Source organism: Porites lutea, chromosome 14 (genome assembly GCF_958299795.1).
Source record: "Porites lutea chromosome 14, jaPorLute2.1, whole genome shotgun sequence".
NCBI classification, from domain to species: domain Eukaryota; kingdom Metazoa; phylum Cnidaria; class Anthozoa; order Scleractinia; family Poritidae; genus Porites; species Porites lutea.
The window spans coordinates 5,080,417-5,097,721 of NC_133214.1; the positions used below are offsets into that span (position 1 = coordinate 5,080,417).

The following is a 17,305-nucleotide window of genomic DNA, read 5'->3' on the forward strand; positions in this document are numbered from 1 at the left end:
TGCACTAATAATTGATAGGTTCTTTAGTAAATTTGTCGTGTAATTCCATTCGGTAAGACTATTTTGTAATTCTAGCTTGCTTGTTTTAATTTTTATTTATCCGCATAGTTTATTTAGTTTACTTTAATCTTCATAGCTTTTTTTAATCTAATATTTATGACTGCTGTAACCTTTCCCCTTCCGCCCGCCTCGTCTAGCTTTTGTTATTTGCGGGCAGAGATGGCACAACGATGAGTGTAAAAATAACGTATATAAAAAGCTTAAGCTTACATACAACGCCATTGTATATCAGGTATTTCCTAGGCAATTTTTTTTTCCTCGAAATCAGTCTGCAGGATATGTTTTTTCTGAATTTACCCATACCCCTTTTGAAAAGTTAAATGGTCTACCCCTGAAGCGCGTGCAAAGATGGCGAGCATCGTAAATCAATTGTCTATTGAAGATGGAAACTTAACATCGATCGAGGTAAGCATGTTTTACCTTGATTTTAAATAGGAATTATTATTTACACCCTCCTCAATCTCTATAGTTCCTTCGGTCATACTCAGACTCATCCAATATTGTTGTGTATTATTACATTCATTCACGATAACTTTATCAGCAGTTTTCGTATCCATAACTCATGCTCAAGCTGCTTCCATCGGCTTTTAGATGCTATTTAAAGAGACCTCCTCAAGATGATTGTTGTTCCAAATTATCACCCCCATAGAGGGAGAAGTGCGGAGGAGAATGAATTGTATACATCATCTAGGTTGCAATATTTGTACAGATCCAAGTTATTTCTAAAAGTTCTTCACAATCTTTGAGTAGCTAGGTAGCGTAGTACATACTGCAAACACAGAGATCAGACCGTTGTAATCAGGTAGTCGCTTTAAAGAGGTTAAAAACAATGGAAAATTCATCCTCACCCTAAAAAGTGGTCGCAGTCGTATACGAGAGGTAGTCGTTTACTAGAGGTTCCAGCTATATAAGGCTTTGCAGGAAAATATTTGGGTTTTTGTCTAAGTTGTCGTTTATGGAAAGTGCTCGCTTACGAGATGTAGTCGCACATGAAGGCGCAACTGTATTAAAAATTTTAGTATTATAATAATAATAATAATAATAATAATTATTATTATTATTATTATTATTATTATTATCATTATTATTATTATTATTATTATTATTATTATTATTCTCACTATTATTATTTTTTATTATTGTGAATTTATATATATTTATCTAAGTATATTTAATCGAAATTTTTAAGTCACTTCTCTCTAATAGTGTCTCATCCAGGACACGTTCTGATAAAATTTGGTGGCAGTCAGTTGCTATGACTACGATACATGACGTCAAAAGTGCAAGCCGTACGAACGGAAGGTAATAAATACATTTGCAAGTACCAAACCTAAGGCCGCAAAATGAGTTTTGATTTAAAACAATCAAGCAAGAAAACTGCTTAGTTTCTTAACCATTTGAATACTGAGGTTCTACATAAACTTTTGATCTAAAATTTTGATCTAAAATTCAAAATGACGAGAAAAAAAGTAGTACTTTTATTTATAATTGAATTTCAAGGACATAGAAGGACGTCTTCAAAAGTTTTCCTTGTCTGAATAGCTCGCAAGTCGGCCTTTATTTTTGTTTCGCTCAGGCCCAGTTCAAACGTCCATTTTTTCATGTACCGAACCTAATCCCTTTAATTAAGTACATGAAAAGGTCGACGTACGTTTGAATAAATTAAGTCCGACATGTCTAATTTAGGTCGACCCGTGAATTGAGATCGAATGGCCCAAATGGGAATTTCGACTGTCGAGCGACTTCGTTTCAAAAGTTCAACTTCTCAAGTGCCGTACCTAATGCATAAATTACTAAAAAATTTTTGCACTTGCAATCATTTCAGACCATTAAACATCGTGAAAATGAATTGAGTCCGACTAATAAAGTTCGACGTCTGAATCAACCGTGGAACTTATATCATTTGGGTAGAACTAAATCGGTAGTTCGGTACACGAAAAAATCATATTTTCCCACAGAAAAGGTTTGAAACAAAACTTGAACTTGACACGCCTCCCGCCCGCCCCCAAGCTGAAAGAGAAGGCGTTCGTACATTATGGGCCTTACTGAAGCAATAAAACGCAAGCCCGTCTTATGAGCGCTCTCAGTATTTGTAAATTGACAAAATTTTGTCTTTTCGCCACGCATTTCGAGACAATTTCATTAGCATTTTCTCAGGACAGGTCTTCTTGCTGATCTATCAATACGCATTCATCAACGCGAAGCGTCTTTGTTTGTTGTTGTTTTTTTTTCTTTTTCTCAAACCTAGCAAAACCTTCCATTACGCCAAAATTCCTGGAAATCCCCTATTGAAAGGTTGAAGATTTCCCCTCCAAATAAGGAGAATACTCGTTAACCGGTCAGTCAAATAGATTTCTGAAACATCCAAGCAATTTTGTCAATATCAGAGCCCATAATATCGCTCCATTTTCCCTGTCTGGCATTTCGTTTTGGCCTGTTAAAAAAATTACGAAGAATATTTACTTGGAATGTAAAAAGAGCACAACCGGTAGATTTTTCCTTTCCTTTCTTTAAATTTGTGTCCCTTCCCTCGCCTCGATTACGCTCTTCTATACGCGGGTGGAAGCTATCATGAATGTTGTAAATTATATGTGTGAATGACTGAATAAAGTTGAAAGTTGAAAGTTGAAAGTACATACCTCTGTACTGCTTGATGAAGCTTTCTAGTTCTTCCGCGGAGTTCAGTTTGCTTGGTCCACTTTAGCCGTTTTAACCTAACGCCAATTTCCTCGAAAAGTATCAGTATATATCAGTGCCAAGGATTGATGGCGATTGCATTTGCGAGCGAGTCAGGAGAATTTAGTTCCGGTTGAGAGATCTTCTTTCTCTCAGGCGAATGCCGACTCATTTTAATTGCAAATCAAAAACTAACCAGATTTAAGCCATGCTCATGCTCACACTAAACTTGATGGTTTTGGTGCCGCCGAAAAAAGCTATCTGGTATTCTACACCTCAGTGGCGGATCCAGGGAAGGGGCCAGGCGGGCGGCCCCCGTCGCTTATTTTTAGACCAAACTTTGGAGATCGCTACAGATAATTTCACCTTTCAGGTCCCCGTAATGTCCTATACAATTCTGTATCATAACAGATCGTTTTCACATGGCGTCACGGCGGCCACATTTGTGAACAAAACAATGGATCGGCGGCCATGTTTGTGTACAAAAAAAATCCTGTGAGAATTGAACTATTTTCACATGTTAAAACTTTCTTTTATTCCAAGCAATTTGCAAAGCTGCTGACCACCTGACAGAAAACGATCTATACAACTGTATATGTATTATATTTACATGCATTGGGGAAAAGATTAGCAAGAAAAAAGCACACTTCCTTTAATAGATGGCAAAGAATAATTTCTGATATGCAGTCGAATCGTTCGTAAGCAACAAACTCGGGAACTCGAAGAAGTGGTCATAACTATAGCCTGCGAAAACATCCGTTTCTCCTCGCTCTTCGCCGATGGGGACGTTTCGCGTGGAGGAACGTCTGCGACAGAGCGACAGAAATTCCATACTGATGACGTAAAATCTGTCCAGAATCCTGTCAGAAGCGCTGATTGGTCGACGGAGTAGTTACATTGTTTTAGTTATTGTTTACGAATGACAGACAAAAGACAAAAGGCCACAAAGGTCAAATGTAAACGCGAAGAATCTCTAACAAAACAGTCAATATTTGTGGAATATAGTCTTCTCTTGAAGAAGCATTTGAGTTTTGCTGGAGCTCTTTGGCAGATGAACACAACACTTTACCAAAATCGACCAGAAGACACGTAAAATTGGACAAATTTGTGTTTGGAACCCCATGAGTACTGGGTTTATTATGTAAACATTGGTTTGCGTCATCAGTATGGAATTTCTGCCGCTGAGTCGCAGACGTTCCTCCTCGCGAAAAGTCCCTATCGGCGAAGAGCGAGGAGAAACGGATGTTTTCGCAGGCTATCATAACTAGAGCTGGTTAGACTACCAGTAGTCCCCATTTTTCCTTAGGGATAGTAGATAGTTTCCTTATCTCTCGTTTCGTAAATTGGCCTGTTCCACGATCAAATCATATCTTTCTGCCATTTCCTATGCACATAAGCTCAAAGGTTTTAATGACCCTACCAAATCTTTTCTAATTGACAAGCTGTTGACAGCTTTGAACCGTCAACAGCCGTCGGACATTCGTCTGCCAATTACACGGCCCATATTGCACCAGCTGATTCGCTCTCTTACTTTTTCTAACTCTTCGGCATTTCAGCGTTCTCTTTTCTCGGCGATGTTTCTTGTCGCGTTTTACGGTCTTTTTCGCATAGGTGAACTGGCCTCCAAGAGCACACGATTTGCGCGTTCTGTCGTTCAGTACAGTAATCTAACATTCTTATTTTGTCAAGGCCAAGTGCTTGGGGAAAAGATTACTATTACCAAGTATAAGCATAACGCTAGTCGCAGACCTTTTGACATTTTACTTGCAAAGGATGTGTCTTCCCCTTTTTGCCCTGTTACAGCCCTACATCAGTATTGTAATATCAGGGGAAATCGTCCAGGGCCACTTTTTTGTCACGCTGATCAGACCCCCATCTCCGGTTCACCAATTCAATGTCGCACTTCAGCAGTGCTTATCTTACTGTGGTCTGGACAGTAGTCGGTACAAGACTCATAGCTTTCGCATTGGCGGCGCGTGCCATGCCGCTGAAAAAGGTTATTCTGACGCGCAAATTCGTGCTCTTGGTCGCTGGAAATCCGACGCATTTAAAGTTTATTTGAAGTCGGAAGTTCTTCACGCTAATTAATTGATTTGCCCACGTGTCGAAAGTAAGTCAGACAATTGGGCTGCTACTTGGTGGGCTTAGAAAACCCTTTTTTAACTGACCTTTGAGTTGTTAGTTCCTAATCTTATTCATTCTGTTTTTACGCCTGCTGAATGGGTCAGTCATTGGGCTGCTATTTGGCTGGCATTAGTTCTCGTTTTGTATGACTTAGCTCGTTCTGTTATTATGCCTGTTGTGTAGGTCAGTCATTGGGCTGCTACTTGGTTGGCATTATCTCTCGTTCCCTTGTCTTACTGTTAGGCGGTTTTTTAGCACTTTTGTTCTTATGCTGGTTGCGTAGGTCTGTCATTGGGCTGCTACTTGGTTGACAATTTTTAAGTCCGAATTTTCCTATCGATTGTCATGATCTCTCTAATTTGTATACCAGACGTTCAATGTCACAGTTCAGACAAGGGCTACCGTTTTGTTGGCGTCACGTTTAGTATTGACAATTTTTTTCATAGTTTTACATGTGTCCGACAATTTTTTCGCTTTCCAGCTTTCACGCGAGCTTTGCTTCTTTTTGTGGGGCTTCAGCCACAGTTGTGTGGCTTGTGGCGGATTTTTGTCGCCCCATTTTTTATTCAGTAGGTTAATCGGTTTACATATATCGATGTGTTGTGATTCTGTTAGCTTTGATTTCATTAAACCTGCCACAACCGTGGTCAGATTTATCCAACACAGTTGTTTGTTTATATTTTCGTTCTGTTCCTTATCGGAAAGTACGTAACCGGAAATGCAAGCAGAGCTCGCGCAGAGTTGGGCCTTGTTTTGAACACATGCCTTGATACAGTGAAACCTGTATTAAGCGGACACCCTCGGGGAATGCTGTAGTGTCCGCCTAATACAGGTTTCGATAGTTAACGTCATTTGAGGTATCAAATGCCATTCAAATGAACAGTGGAACTCTTAGAATACTCTCAGAGACTGTGACGGTATACGTTTGCATTTATTTCTTTATCAAAGTGAAACCAATTGATCATAGTACCATAAACAGTAGATTGCAACTCAAATTTGAAGAAATCAGATGAGTGAAAAAAGCTTTATACAAACAAAACGAAATAGAAAACAATACAGTACGGTGAAACTAATCAACGTCAAGTCAAGTTTTTAAATGTAAAAATCAAAAAATTTGTGGGTGGCAATTCCAGGCAATCTCTCACATTTCCGGTGTCTGCCATGGTGGGTCGTGGAATTTAATTACAAGTGTCCGTTTAATACAGGTTGGCAACAATAGAAATGACCATTTCAGGTACTTTTTAGGTGTCCGCGTCCGCTTAATAGAGGTGTCCGCTTAATAAAGGTTTCACTTAAAGTAAATAGGGAAATAAATTTGGGGACCTCGGCTACTGTCCGCTTAATAGAGGGTGTCCGCTTAATACAGGTTTCACTGTATAAAACTAGACATTATGGCAGACATAATGTAATTTATGGCAAGGCATGATACTCACATGATAACTCGCTAGGTCAGGCTGTACCAGGTACTGCAAATCTAGCCAATTAGGTTATAGGGCGGTGTCAGGGTTTAATAAGTAGGTATATCGAGGTGTTTTTCCCAGTAATTCTTCCTTCTCTCCCTCGTCATCAACTCGGTCAGATCTCGATTCTTTCCCTCCTCCTCCCCTTTCACCTGCCTGCGGGTTATTATTGTTCACGGTATTTCCTGTTTCTTCTTTTTTCCTTTTCGTAAATATTTAGTTCTGTAGTTTGTGGCGGATTTTTGTCGCCCCATTTTTTATTCAGTAGGTTAATCGGTTTACATATATCGATGTTTTGTGATTCTGTTAGCTTTGATTTCATTAAACCTGCCACAACCGTGGTCAGATTTATCTAACACAGTTGTTTGTTTATATTTTCGTTCTGTTCCTTATCGGAAAGTACGTAACCGGAAATGCAAGCAGAGCTCGCGCAGAGTTGGGCTTTGTTTTGAACACGTGCCTTGATATAAGGGACTGGTCAAAAAGTATAGGGGGTGGAGGTGGGGGGGGTTGGTGGGCCGGAGCAGAGAGGGGGTGGGTCATGAGGTTTTGAGCCTAGTGCAAGGGGTGGGTCGTGCAATTTTCAGCTACCCTTAGGGGGTGGGTCACCCTATTTTATTTCATAAATAGGCACTAACTACTAACGAGACAGTTGACTACACTTGTTATATAAAACACAGCCAGCTGGAATTATTGCTAAAATACTCAGAAACCTCAGTGTTGTGCGAAAAAATACAAAGGGTGACAGGCCGCACACCTATACGGGCGTGGAACCCTCTGTTAACCTTTTTTTTTGGCTCTACGAGCATGTCCTTTAATGATTTTCCTTTTTTGTAAGGAAATGATTGGTGGTTCTTTAAAAATTTTTTGAGGTTATAGGTGGTTTTGTATAAGACTCCATTTTTTCATTCAAGCTTCCTTTATAGTAGACACTGAGGGCTGATATTGTGACACGATTGGCAATTTTTCTTTTTCCTCCTGTTGTTTTGTTTTAGAAGTTTAGACTCCCTTTGGTGAATTTTATTTCTGATAGTAGGTTTTCTATCAAAGATTGTGGGTAGCCTCCGTCCATCAAGCGTTTTTTTTTTTAATTTGAATTATTTTCCTCAAAGGTTGTTTCTGAGGAGTTTTTTCATAGGATTCTCAAGGCTTCTCCTTTGACAAATCCTTTTTTAACATTTGGAGGGTGACTCCAGGTGAAATGTGTATACAAGAAGGTTTCCGTTTTTTTAAAATGTGTCTTTGCATCAAGGATAGATTTTACGTTGAATCTTGTGCCTTTGTATACAACTGTGTCTAAAAACGCAGTCTCAGTGTCAAATGTTTCGGCCGTGAATTCAATAGTTGGGTGATGTAAGTTTGCTTGTTCAATGAAGGCTTCGATGTCTGGTTTACTCATGTCCCATAGGGAAAGCATATCGTGTATGTAGCCTTTCCAAACTGTTGTTCTAAAGACAGTTTTGCTTAGAGTTGTTGTTTCAATATATGTCATGAAAATATTGGCAAAGGAATCAAAACTGCTGTCTTTGTGCCCATTGCAGTTCCATAGTTTTGGAGGTAGTGCTTTCCACTGAAGTGGAAGAAATTTTTTTTTTTTCTTTGTGGATTAATCTAAACATTTCCGGCAAGTAATGTGTAGGAATGGGTTGTCTTTCTAGAAATTTTCATTTACTTTGTAACAGACCATTTCAATATACCCTCGTTTTGCTGTATATGTGTGTCAAGACTCATAACGTCCATCGAAACAAGAAATGTTCGGTTTTTCACTTTTGTCTTTTCAGTGAAAGGTATGATTTCTGTGATTTTGATATTGGTTGTAGCAGCTAGTGTATCAACAAATTTTGTCAAGCACAGAACAAGGTTTTATTGGATTATTAAGAGGAAACCAAACATCCATGTTTTAACTAGGGGGTGGGTCATGCAATTTCCAACCTTGCTTTAGGGGTGGGTTAGTCATTTTTGGGCCCGAAGGGAGGGGGTGGGTCACGTGTTTTTTATCAACCACATTTCCAAATGCTCCGGCCCACCCCCCCGCCCCCCTATACTTTTTGACCAGTCCCTAAATACTGATCACGTACTAAGAAGAAACAAAAAGCAAACTGCAGTGATATGACAGGAAATACAAACGCATCACTGGAAAGAAAAAAAAAGACTAACATTTTCACTTAGGGAATTTTGGAAGACTCTGCTGATTAGGCATTTAGAACGTTCCTTAAATGAAAATGTCAGAAGTGAAAAACTTTTTCCTTTTTTAGTTTGCATGTTTTTTTCTTTCAAATGCAAATTTTCCTACTATATGGCATCTTTCGTTCATCTAATTAGTTACTTATTCTACATTTAAATTTCTGTTGTTATTCAACGGTTTATTACTTCTGAAGAAGTATGTTTGTAGCATACGAAACGTCAAGTTAAGGTCTTTCTTGTTTCTTTCCAGAAAAACTTTTATATTTCCTTATGTGCATCACCGCAGTTTGCTTTTTGTTTCTTCTTAACCTACGATGGCCAAAAAGCAAAAGTATCTGTGATCTCGTACTGTTCAAAAGGTTAAGGAAGATATGCTCTGTTCTTAAACTTTCAACAGTATTTACCCTTGAATCGTTACCTGACCCCGAGGGAGAGATGTTCAGTTTTCTTAGTGTTAAGGTCACAAATGCAATAATTGGTGCCAGTTGTAATAAGGGTCCCAAATGTAATATGAAATTGGTGCTAAATGTAATAAGGGTCCCAAATGTAATACGAAATTGGCGCCAACTGTAATAAGGATCCCAAGTGTGCCAATTGGTGCCAAATGTAATAAGGGCCCCAAGTGTAACAATTGGTGCCAAATGTAATAAGGTTGCCACTTTTAATAACGAATAGGTGCCAAATGTAATAATGGGGCACAAGTGTGGTAAGGGGAAGGTCACAAATGTATTAATGATTACTTTTCTATTAAGTCATTGGTCACAAATGAAGTCCACGCAGGTGGAGAGAATAGACGACGACCGGAAATAAATTTGCGTTCACAGGCTCACAAATGTAACAATGGCGGGCACCAATGTTAGAAGGGTGGGTCACAATAGTACTGCAATTTATTTAATTTACAATAGCAACAAGGGTCAGTCGGAAGATTGATGTCAAACTATACACAAGATGGCAGAACATATATTGTTTAGATCAGTAGACTTTCGCTAGGGTGCGAGCAAATACCCGTTAAGTACTAAGCATCCTTAAGAAAATTAGAAAAGTTACTGATTCAGTTCAACTCTTAATTAACACTGATAATCAAAAATGCAGTCGACCCGGCGTGAATGTGCCTCGATGATGTTCCGCCTTCAACTTCCACGAATAACATCCCCTAAAAACTGCATTCAGTAATTATTTATCAGGTGTTTTGGCAACCATGATGTCGATGGTTGTGAAAACATCATTGATGAAATGACTTATCCTTTTTTCAAACCTAATTTAACTCACGTGTAGTGAAGTTAAACTGTTGAGGAGAGCATTAAGTCGTGAGTTCTCAATGTGAAAAATTACTACAGAATTTCATTAGGACATTTCATGTTGATGAAAAGGAAAAGACTGTGCTCCTCCTCCCCCCCCCCCCCCCCCTTTTTACAATTGACTGTTTCCTGCTTTTGCCTTATCTTTGAGATTGTTTGTTCAGTGTATAGCACATGATTTCTTTCTGAACACGATTTGTCTCGCTAGTGTATGCCAATGACTGTCTGCGGATGTGCACGCATAAGGAACGGTGCCTCCATTTTCGCGGGAGAAAGTGTTCAAAAATGATGCTAAAAATAATTGATGTGTGAAAACGCCGTTTTAGAGGCTAAGTATGGGAGTTGATGCTCCTCCCTTATGGTCTTCTGATAAGCGGTATTAACCTCAATAGCGTCATTGATAATTCTGGCCAAATAACCCGGGAGGTATTCTGAGGCGCTGTTCTTGGTGCCCGAGCACTAGTGCCTGTTCTTTGCAATAAAATTGAATTGTGTTCACACCCTTGGTACCCGATGCGTAACTGCTCCATTTCGCCGTGACAGAAGCCATTGAAACATGAGCGTAGCAGGAAGTGCAGAACAGTGGATTGTCTCGAAACTAACAGAAAACAACGTGTGCACACAGGGACCTGGTGCCTACTTTAGAGCTCTATAAAAATTCTTGACCTTGTACTTTAGTACTGGCATCATAACCGGGCTCTAGGTGTGAAGGCTGCCTAAACCTAAGGTCTCGACCTTGTACTCTTGACCCGGCATGGGTTGTTGAAAAAAAGGTGTGTTTACACCAGTGCCTAGCGAGACGGCACTCAGGCACCGTCTCCAAACAATAAGTGTGAACGCTGCCTAAGGTCTTGGCCATGTACTCTGGAACCGGACACGTGCCCGAATCTTGGCGTGTGAAAAAAGGTATGTTTACATCAGTGCCCAGCGAGTACCGTGCTCGGAAACCGTGGCCGAGCGCTAAAGTGATCACGGTCTTCCACTTCCTTACTAAGCGGGATATGATGCAAGCGATGATCGTACGTTTTGATTAGATTAGCCTTTTGTTGTGTTATTACGAGTTTGAGCTGATGTGCCAGTGCCTGTTTGCACATTAATCGGGTGAACTCGTGTCCTCCCACAGAAAAGCAGTTTCTTCATGGCTTTCCGAAGCTTCCTATACATAAAAACATAAATGAATGGATTGTAGCATGCCGATGATTTGGCGATGTACGCTGGAATGGCCGCGCCGATATCACTGATCAGATCTGGATTGTACATTGCTACAGTTGAGGTGACGGCGTACGGCGTCCAAGCGAATATAAAACCAGTTGTCATGACAACAGCTATACGGGCCATTTTGCTCTCGGCTGCGATTGTTTCTTGAGTTACAGTGGAGTTCTCTCCCCAGTGTCCCCTTGCTTGCTCGCTCAACTTTTGAACCGTTCTGTATGACTTGTAGAAACAGAAGACGATGACAGCAACTGGAAGCGCATAGCAAAAGAGAGTCAAGCATGCGGCGTAGGAAACATTTTCCACCCGTCCTGACTCCCAATCAATAGAGCAGCTGGTTCCAACTCCTTCCCGAACATAGCTCGACCATCCAAGGATGGGAAGAACGCTCCAGACGAACGAGTAGCACCAGAAAAACCCGGAAAGAAGCAAAGCCTTTTTTCGACTAAACTGAGCTTCGCCATCGTCGAAAAGCTTGCAAATTGTGGTGTAACGTTCGTATGCGGCTCCGACAAGGTGCATCATGGAACCAAGAGCGAAAAACGTGGTGATGAAACCATACGCGGTGCAACCTGCGTCTCCAAACAGCCACTCGCCTCTGGCGTTAGATGCCGCCAACATTGGAAGGGCGACCAATGAGTACAGTAGGTCGCCGAGGGTGATGTTTAGGATGAAGAGATTGGGAGCATCTAGGAGCTTGGTGTTTGTGAAGTAGACAAGGCAAACGAGAAAGTTGAGGAGAACCCCAGTGATTCCCAAAACACATGAAAAAAGTGTCAAAACTATAAAGACTGCTCTCATCTTCAGTAATCACCTAGAAAACAAAGGAAAGTAAAATAAAGTTAGGACAAATGCTATTTAGTAAAATCCAACTAGTGGTTTATTATCAATGCTGCGTTCTGATTGGTTGAGCTACTACTAGGCTAAATGTTATAGCTCACTAGTAGCGAGAGCACAGGCTGTGAAAACCAAAACAGTGGCAGCTAAATCGCGTTTTGCTAGCTAAAGTTGTTTGTCTCGATATTTTTTACCAACTAGTTGGATTTTACTAAAACAATTATTCATCTCGCCCTCATGGCCTCTGGCACAGAGCCCACTCGGGCTCGAGGAATAATTGTTAAGTATATACAATACCGGTATAGTATGAACAACAACGTCACAGAACTGGAACAAGTCGTTCACACACATCGACAACTTTGCGGGAGCGGTTGGCCGAGAGGGCTTGGTAAAATAAATCCCATTCCTCTCTCCTGAATATTTACATCCATCTCTTGGATTCAAGTCCTCTTTCCTACTTATTCACTTCCGGTACCGTCTATATCACCTGTTTCAGTATTTTGCACTAAAGTATGGCACAGAATCCGATATGTGACGCTCCACTGCACTCTCGAGATCAGGGCGGATAAAGGTTGGGCGGTGAAACGAGCGCGTCCGAGCAAAAAGATGTGATGCAGTGGAATGGGATTCCCCTTAGAAATGTCGCCTGTTTTCGACTTCGGTCAGGGCTTGCGATGTGGTTTGTCCATTAGACATTGCCGCTGTGACTGAATCATGGCGGCTTGAGCTGTTTTCTTGCATTTCTTCCTCGTTCCTTTGAGCTGCTACGCTGTCTTCGAGAGGCAAATGTTGCTATTTTTTTTCGGTAGGTTTAGTTGGATCTACTGAATTATATTTTCGTTCTATAACCCTCCAATGTCGATGTTATTCTACAACAAAAACAACTAAAAGCTGTATAAAACACGAAGGAAAATCTCATCCAAGATACAGCAGATGGTGTTTCATGACTAGATGACGTGTATTTTATAAATGCGTGCAGCTCGTGCAAGGTGTAATTATGCTAATTTCAATTAATCACCATCATCCTTCGTTTTAATTTTGAAGAAAACATCTCATACGTCTTTCTGTTTTTCCGGAAACTTCAAAATTAGTTTTCCCTAAGTTTCTACTGTTTACTTCGTTTTGTTTTAAAGAGAAAAACGGAGAAAAAACCTTACAATAAATTTTATCTCAATACATTTTGTTTACATGCGGTTGCAGGATTTGCGACGCATTGCGCGACGCCATGGCGCGTTGCACCTACTCTTTCAAAATACATCAAGCTAATTTTCTGTAATGTTATGTAAAATTTATCCCCCTTTAACATATGTAAATATTAAGGTTAAGAGGTGTTAAATTTGCAAACGAAACGGCGAAAGACGATTAGGTCATATTTAGCGGAAGGAGGAGGCATTGAACACTTTTAAACAGAACTCAAATTTTGGCATTATGCGACCAACAAGTTTGACTTTTAGGCATACAGACATAAACATATGAAACTGTTTATTAATATTGTTGTGAAAGGAATTTATCTATTTTACACTGTAGCCTGAAATTACAGAAAGAAAATAGGACTTCAGGTTTGCAAAAAGGAATTTTTCTTCGGCCTAGAAGCGCACCGGAAGCGTGGAAAGAGCGTTCGTGCCAGTCCTACTCCGCATCACACATTACATGAGAGCGGAGCGCTCGTTTCACCGCCCCAACCCTTAATCCGCCCTGCTCGAGATCGTTTCCCTCCGTTAAAACAAACGCACCGAAATCACTGTTCTCAGTGCGTGAATAGAAATAAACCCTATCCGGCATGGTTTTCGTGCCGGTGCTAGAGTAGCCTGCGTAGCAGGCGCTTGGAAGTAGTGGGCACAAAAAAAAAACGGGCGCGCGAGAAGGAGACACGCGAGGCTCCCTCACCCCTCGCGTGTCTCCCTCGCGCGTGCCCTTTCTCTCTTTCGCCTACTACTTCCAAGCGCCTGCTACGTAGGCTAGTGCTAGAGCAGTTTGGTATTAAGAATAATTTTAGTTCAATGAAGAGTGGAATACCCTTTTTTGTGTGTGTTCAACAGATAACTAAAACCGCAAGTTATCATTGTAAAAAGTACCACAGAATTTGCCATATTATGGTCCACTGAAAATCATTCTAAAAAGACAGTGATAACTGTCGATATTCCTGTAAATAAACAAACTTGGTGAATCGGTAAAATTAATATGGGCAATTTCACAATCGGTTTCAGCTTCAATAAATCCTACAAAACTTGCAGGACATTTGAGAACGAGCCGCCCAGAATGTGGGCACGTTTATTTACTGCTTAGTGACAAACTACCAACGAAAACAACACAGAATATATGTAATCCGTTTATAGTATCAACACTTCAGCCGCATAATGCAAGCGAAACATGCGCTTGACATAAACTTAAAAACACACCCTATCACTTCAGCAACCCATCAAAAATAAAACCAGTAAAACTAAGAAAAAAAACAGTTCATGAATTATACAAACCCGTTAGCACACTGCCCTTCCCTAGTTGCTCGGATCCTAAAATTGACCAGATTCGACACTTTTTACAAATCAAGAACGTATATTATATTAGGGGAGTAATAAAGTTGGCCTGAAGGCATTGTTTACATAGCCAATGTGGCATCCTAAATCAACTGAACACTTGTCAAATCTAATCATTCCTCAAAATGTGAAAGCATTGTTTTGCAGAAATTAGAGGATATCTCGGTAGAGATACTGTCAAATTTGTGAGACTTACTCGGGGACGTAGTTAAATGAAATCAAGAGAGTTCATTCTGCTGGTGTTCTTATAAACCTTTGTTATAGCTACAAAAGAGAGTAAACAATTATTGGATTAGGTTTTTTTTTGTGATATCCGCAACAATCAAGGTCGCGGAAACTGTTATCAGCTGAACCGAAACATGGCTGTTTTTCACATGAAAATTATCATGTTGACAGGCTTTTTGTCGCGTTTACGGAAAACGGCAGACGTAGTTATAAGATGCAAGTTTGGGAATGAACAGATAAAAATTGTCTAAAATAAATCTGATAGACGAACGTGACAAGAAACGACTTTGTCCCGTGTAGAAATAATAATCAGCAAACGACAAGTAAACAGAAAACTTGGTCACGTGGTACAATTTCAAGTTTGTTGATTGTTGTAAACGTGATGGTAAATTTCTCTGATACAATTAACTCCTGATAACTCGAACCCTCGCTAACTCGAACTTCGCGCTAACGAGAACCAAAATCGATTTCCCTTAGATTTCCTTCATACGTTTACTGTAATTTTTCCCCGTGGTAACTCGAACCCTCGATAACTCGAACCTCCCGTTAACTCGAGGTAATTTTTGTTTCCCTTCAGATAATTTCTATAATATAATTTTATCCTCGATCACTCGACTGACCATGTTTTTTGAGCGCGTGAGAAGTCAGTTAAAAAACAGTGTACTGAAGCCCGGAACATAATTTTTATAAACAACACTGTCAATTCTTCGTCTTTACTTTTATGTCACTCCAGTTCAAATTCAGTGTCCATCCGTGTATGTTAATCAAGCTTTGTTGCTTCTTTTTTTCAAATATTAATCTATATCTCTTGCTGCCTTTTAAGTGAAGTGTACATGATACTTGCATGCCCTCCCCATCCATTTACTCATTTCCTTATTTCCAGTCATTTGCTTCGAACTCCCGATAACTCGCACTTTTTCCATTTCCCTAATAGGTTTGAATTATCTGGAGGCGTCTGTAACACGATTTGCAACTGAAAAGCAGGAAGGTTTGTAACAAAACAAGGTCACACCAGTCTCGCCACGCAGGTTAGTCTGCAAGCCACGCCCAAGCCCAAACAGCCGACTAAACGAAAAAACTTCGCACTCTAAAATCAACTCTGCTGGCCATTTTCTTAATTGATTATTCGCGATCCGAGGCAGCCAATCAAAATTCTTTCCGTTGTTTGCTTATTGCTCGGTATGCAAATTTCTATAACCGCATAAGTAAAAAAAAAAAAAGAAATGAAATAAAATGTATTCGCTGTCTTTTATTTTTCTTCAAAGCGATATGAAACAGTTATGATCAGTTATACTGAAACGTTTATGGTTCGATGCGTCTTCCCCTTCCTGTTTGCTAATAAACGAGCTCAATATTTTAGCAAAATACCATTTATTTTTGAGGCCTTGGGAAATATTTTTCAGCACTTTCGTAAATAATGACATTTGCAATTTTACAACTTGTCAGTCAGTTAGCTTAAATTCACCTAATAAGTTGACAAAATGTATTAAAGCAATAACACACAAGCCTTGATAAATCTAATAAGCGCTGTCAATGTTTTGTAAATTAAATAAAAAATATTCTATCTTCAAGGTGCTCTTTCGAAATATCCTCTTCCGCAGTTTCTTTAAGACAAGACCCTCAGTCTTGGCAGAAAATCAAATTTACTGAAGCAACGGCACGCGTTCATCAAGCGTCTTTATTGCATGTTTTTTATGCGAGTAAAACCCGTCCGGCAATCCAAAGCTAGGCTGCCTTCCATAACGCTGAAATTCCCCAACTCCCACGTCAAAACATAGATAAACCCGGTTCTGTCCAGATGGATATTTTCACCTCTGAATGAAATCATCTTCCTTGACCAGTCAGTCTAATTGGTTTAGGAAACAGTGTGAGCGAGCACCACCAAAAATTTCCGCTTAAACAAAACTAGAAACACATACATTCAAGACCTTTTTTAAATAAGTACGTCGTTCCTTTAGAGGGCATAATATCGTTCAATTTTCTCTAAGCGAGTCTGACTGGTCTTTGTGGCATATTTTAAAAGAATATATACTTGGGATGTCAAGAGGCAAAACTGCTAACTTACATACCTTTCTGCTGTGAAAGTTTTTTTTCCTCAAAGTTCAGTTTGCAAGAAGCGATTTAGCAAAACGCCAATCACAGCACCCAATCTCCTAAAATGGTTCCAAAGAGTACGCAAAATTGCTTAACTTCGCCTTGATGGTGACTGCACCTTCTCCATGAGAGGTTATGCATTCTAACTGCAAATCAATTTCCGAGATTTAAAATTATATAATTTATATATCGAACGTTATGTAAGGTTTGGTTCACACGTGCGACGCAAATATAAATGCGGGGAAATTCGTATAGGTAATAGCATGAATTGTACTGATATTTGGCATAAATACCACGAGTGATATTTCGAAAATGTTATACGTAATTTCACGAGCCGCTAGGCGAGTAAAATTTGAGACAATTTTTGAAATATCACGAGTGGTGTTTATGCCAAATATCGGGTACAAATCATACTATTATTTGTTTATACTAATACCTGCAAAAGGTTTGTAATTTTCACATGTAGGTATTTCAAATTAAGCTGAAATACCTCTGCTCTAAGCCAGTCAGATTGCAGATATTTCTCATCTAGTAGTATAAAACTTGTGAACTGCCCTTGCGACGTATATTACACGTGCGAATCGGGGAAACGGAAACGCAA

At 39.8% G+C, this 17,305-nt stretch overlaps 1 protein-coding gene across 1 annotated transcript; it reads right to left on the reverse strand.

The window, feature by feature from the left end:
• Positions 1-10,749: 10,749 nt before the first annotated feature.
• Positions 10,750-16,821, reverse strand: LOC140924717 (melanopsin-A-like). Its single transcript, XM_073374729.1, has 2 exons — positions 16,680-16,821; positions 10,750-11,828 (listed from the first exon to the last, which is right to left on the reverse strand). The coding sequence occupies exon 2, from the start codon at positions 11,813-11,815 to the stop codon at positions 10,838-10,840; it is 978 nt and encodes a 325-aa protein (XP_073230830.1). The 5' UTR covers positions 11,816-11,828; positions 16,680-16,821; the 3' UTR covers positions 10,750-10,837.
• Between the last annotated feature and the right edge of the window lie 484 nt (positions 16,822-17,305).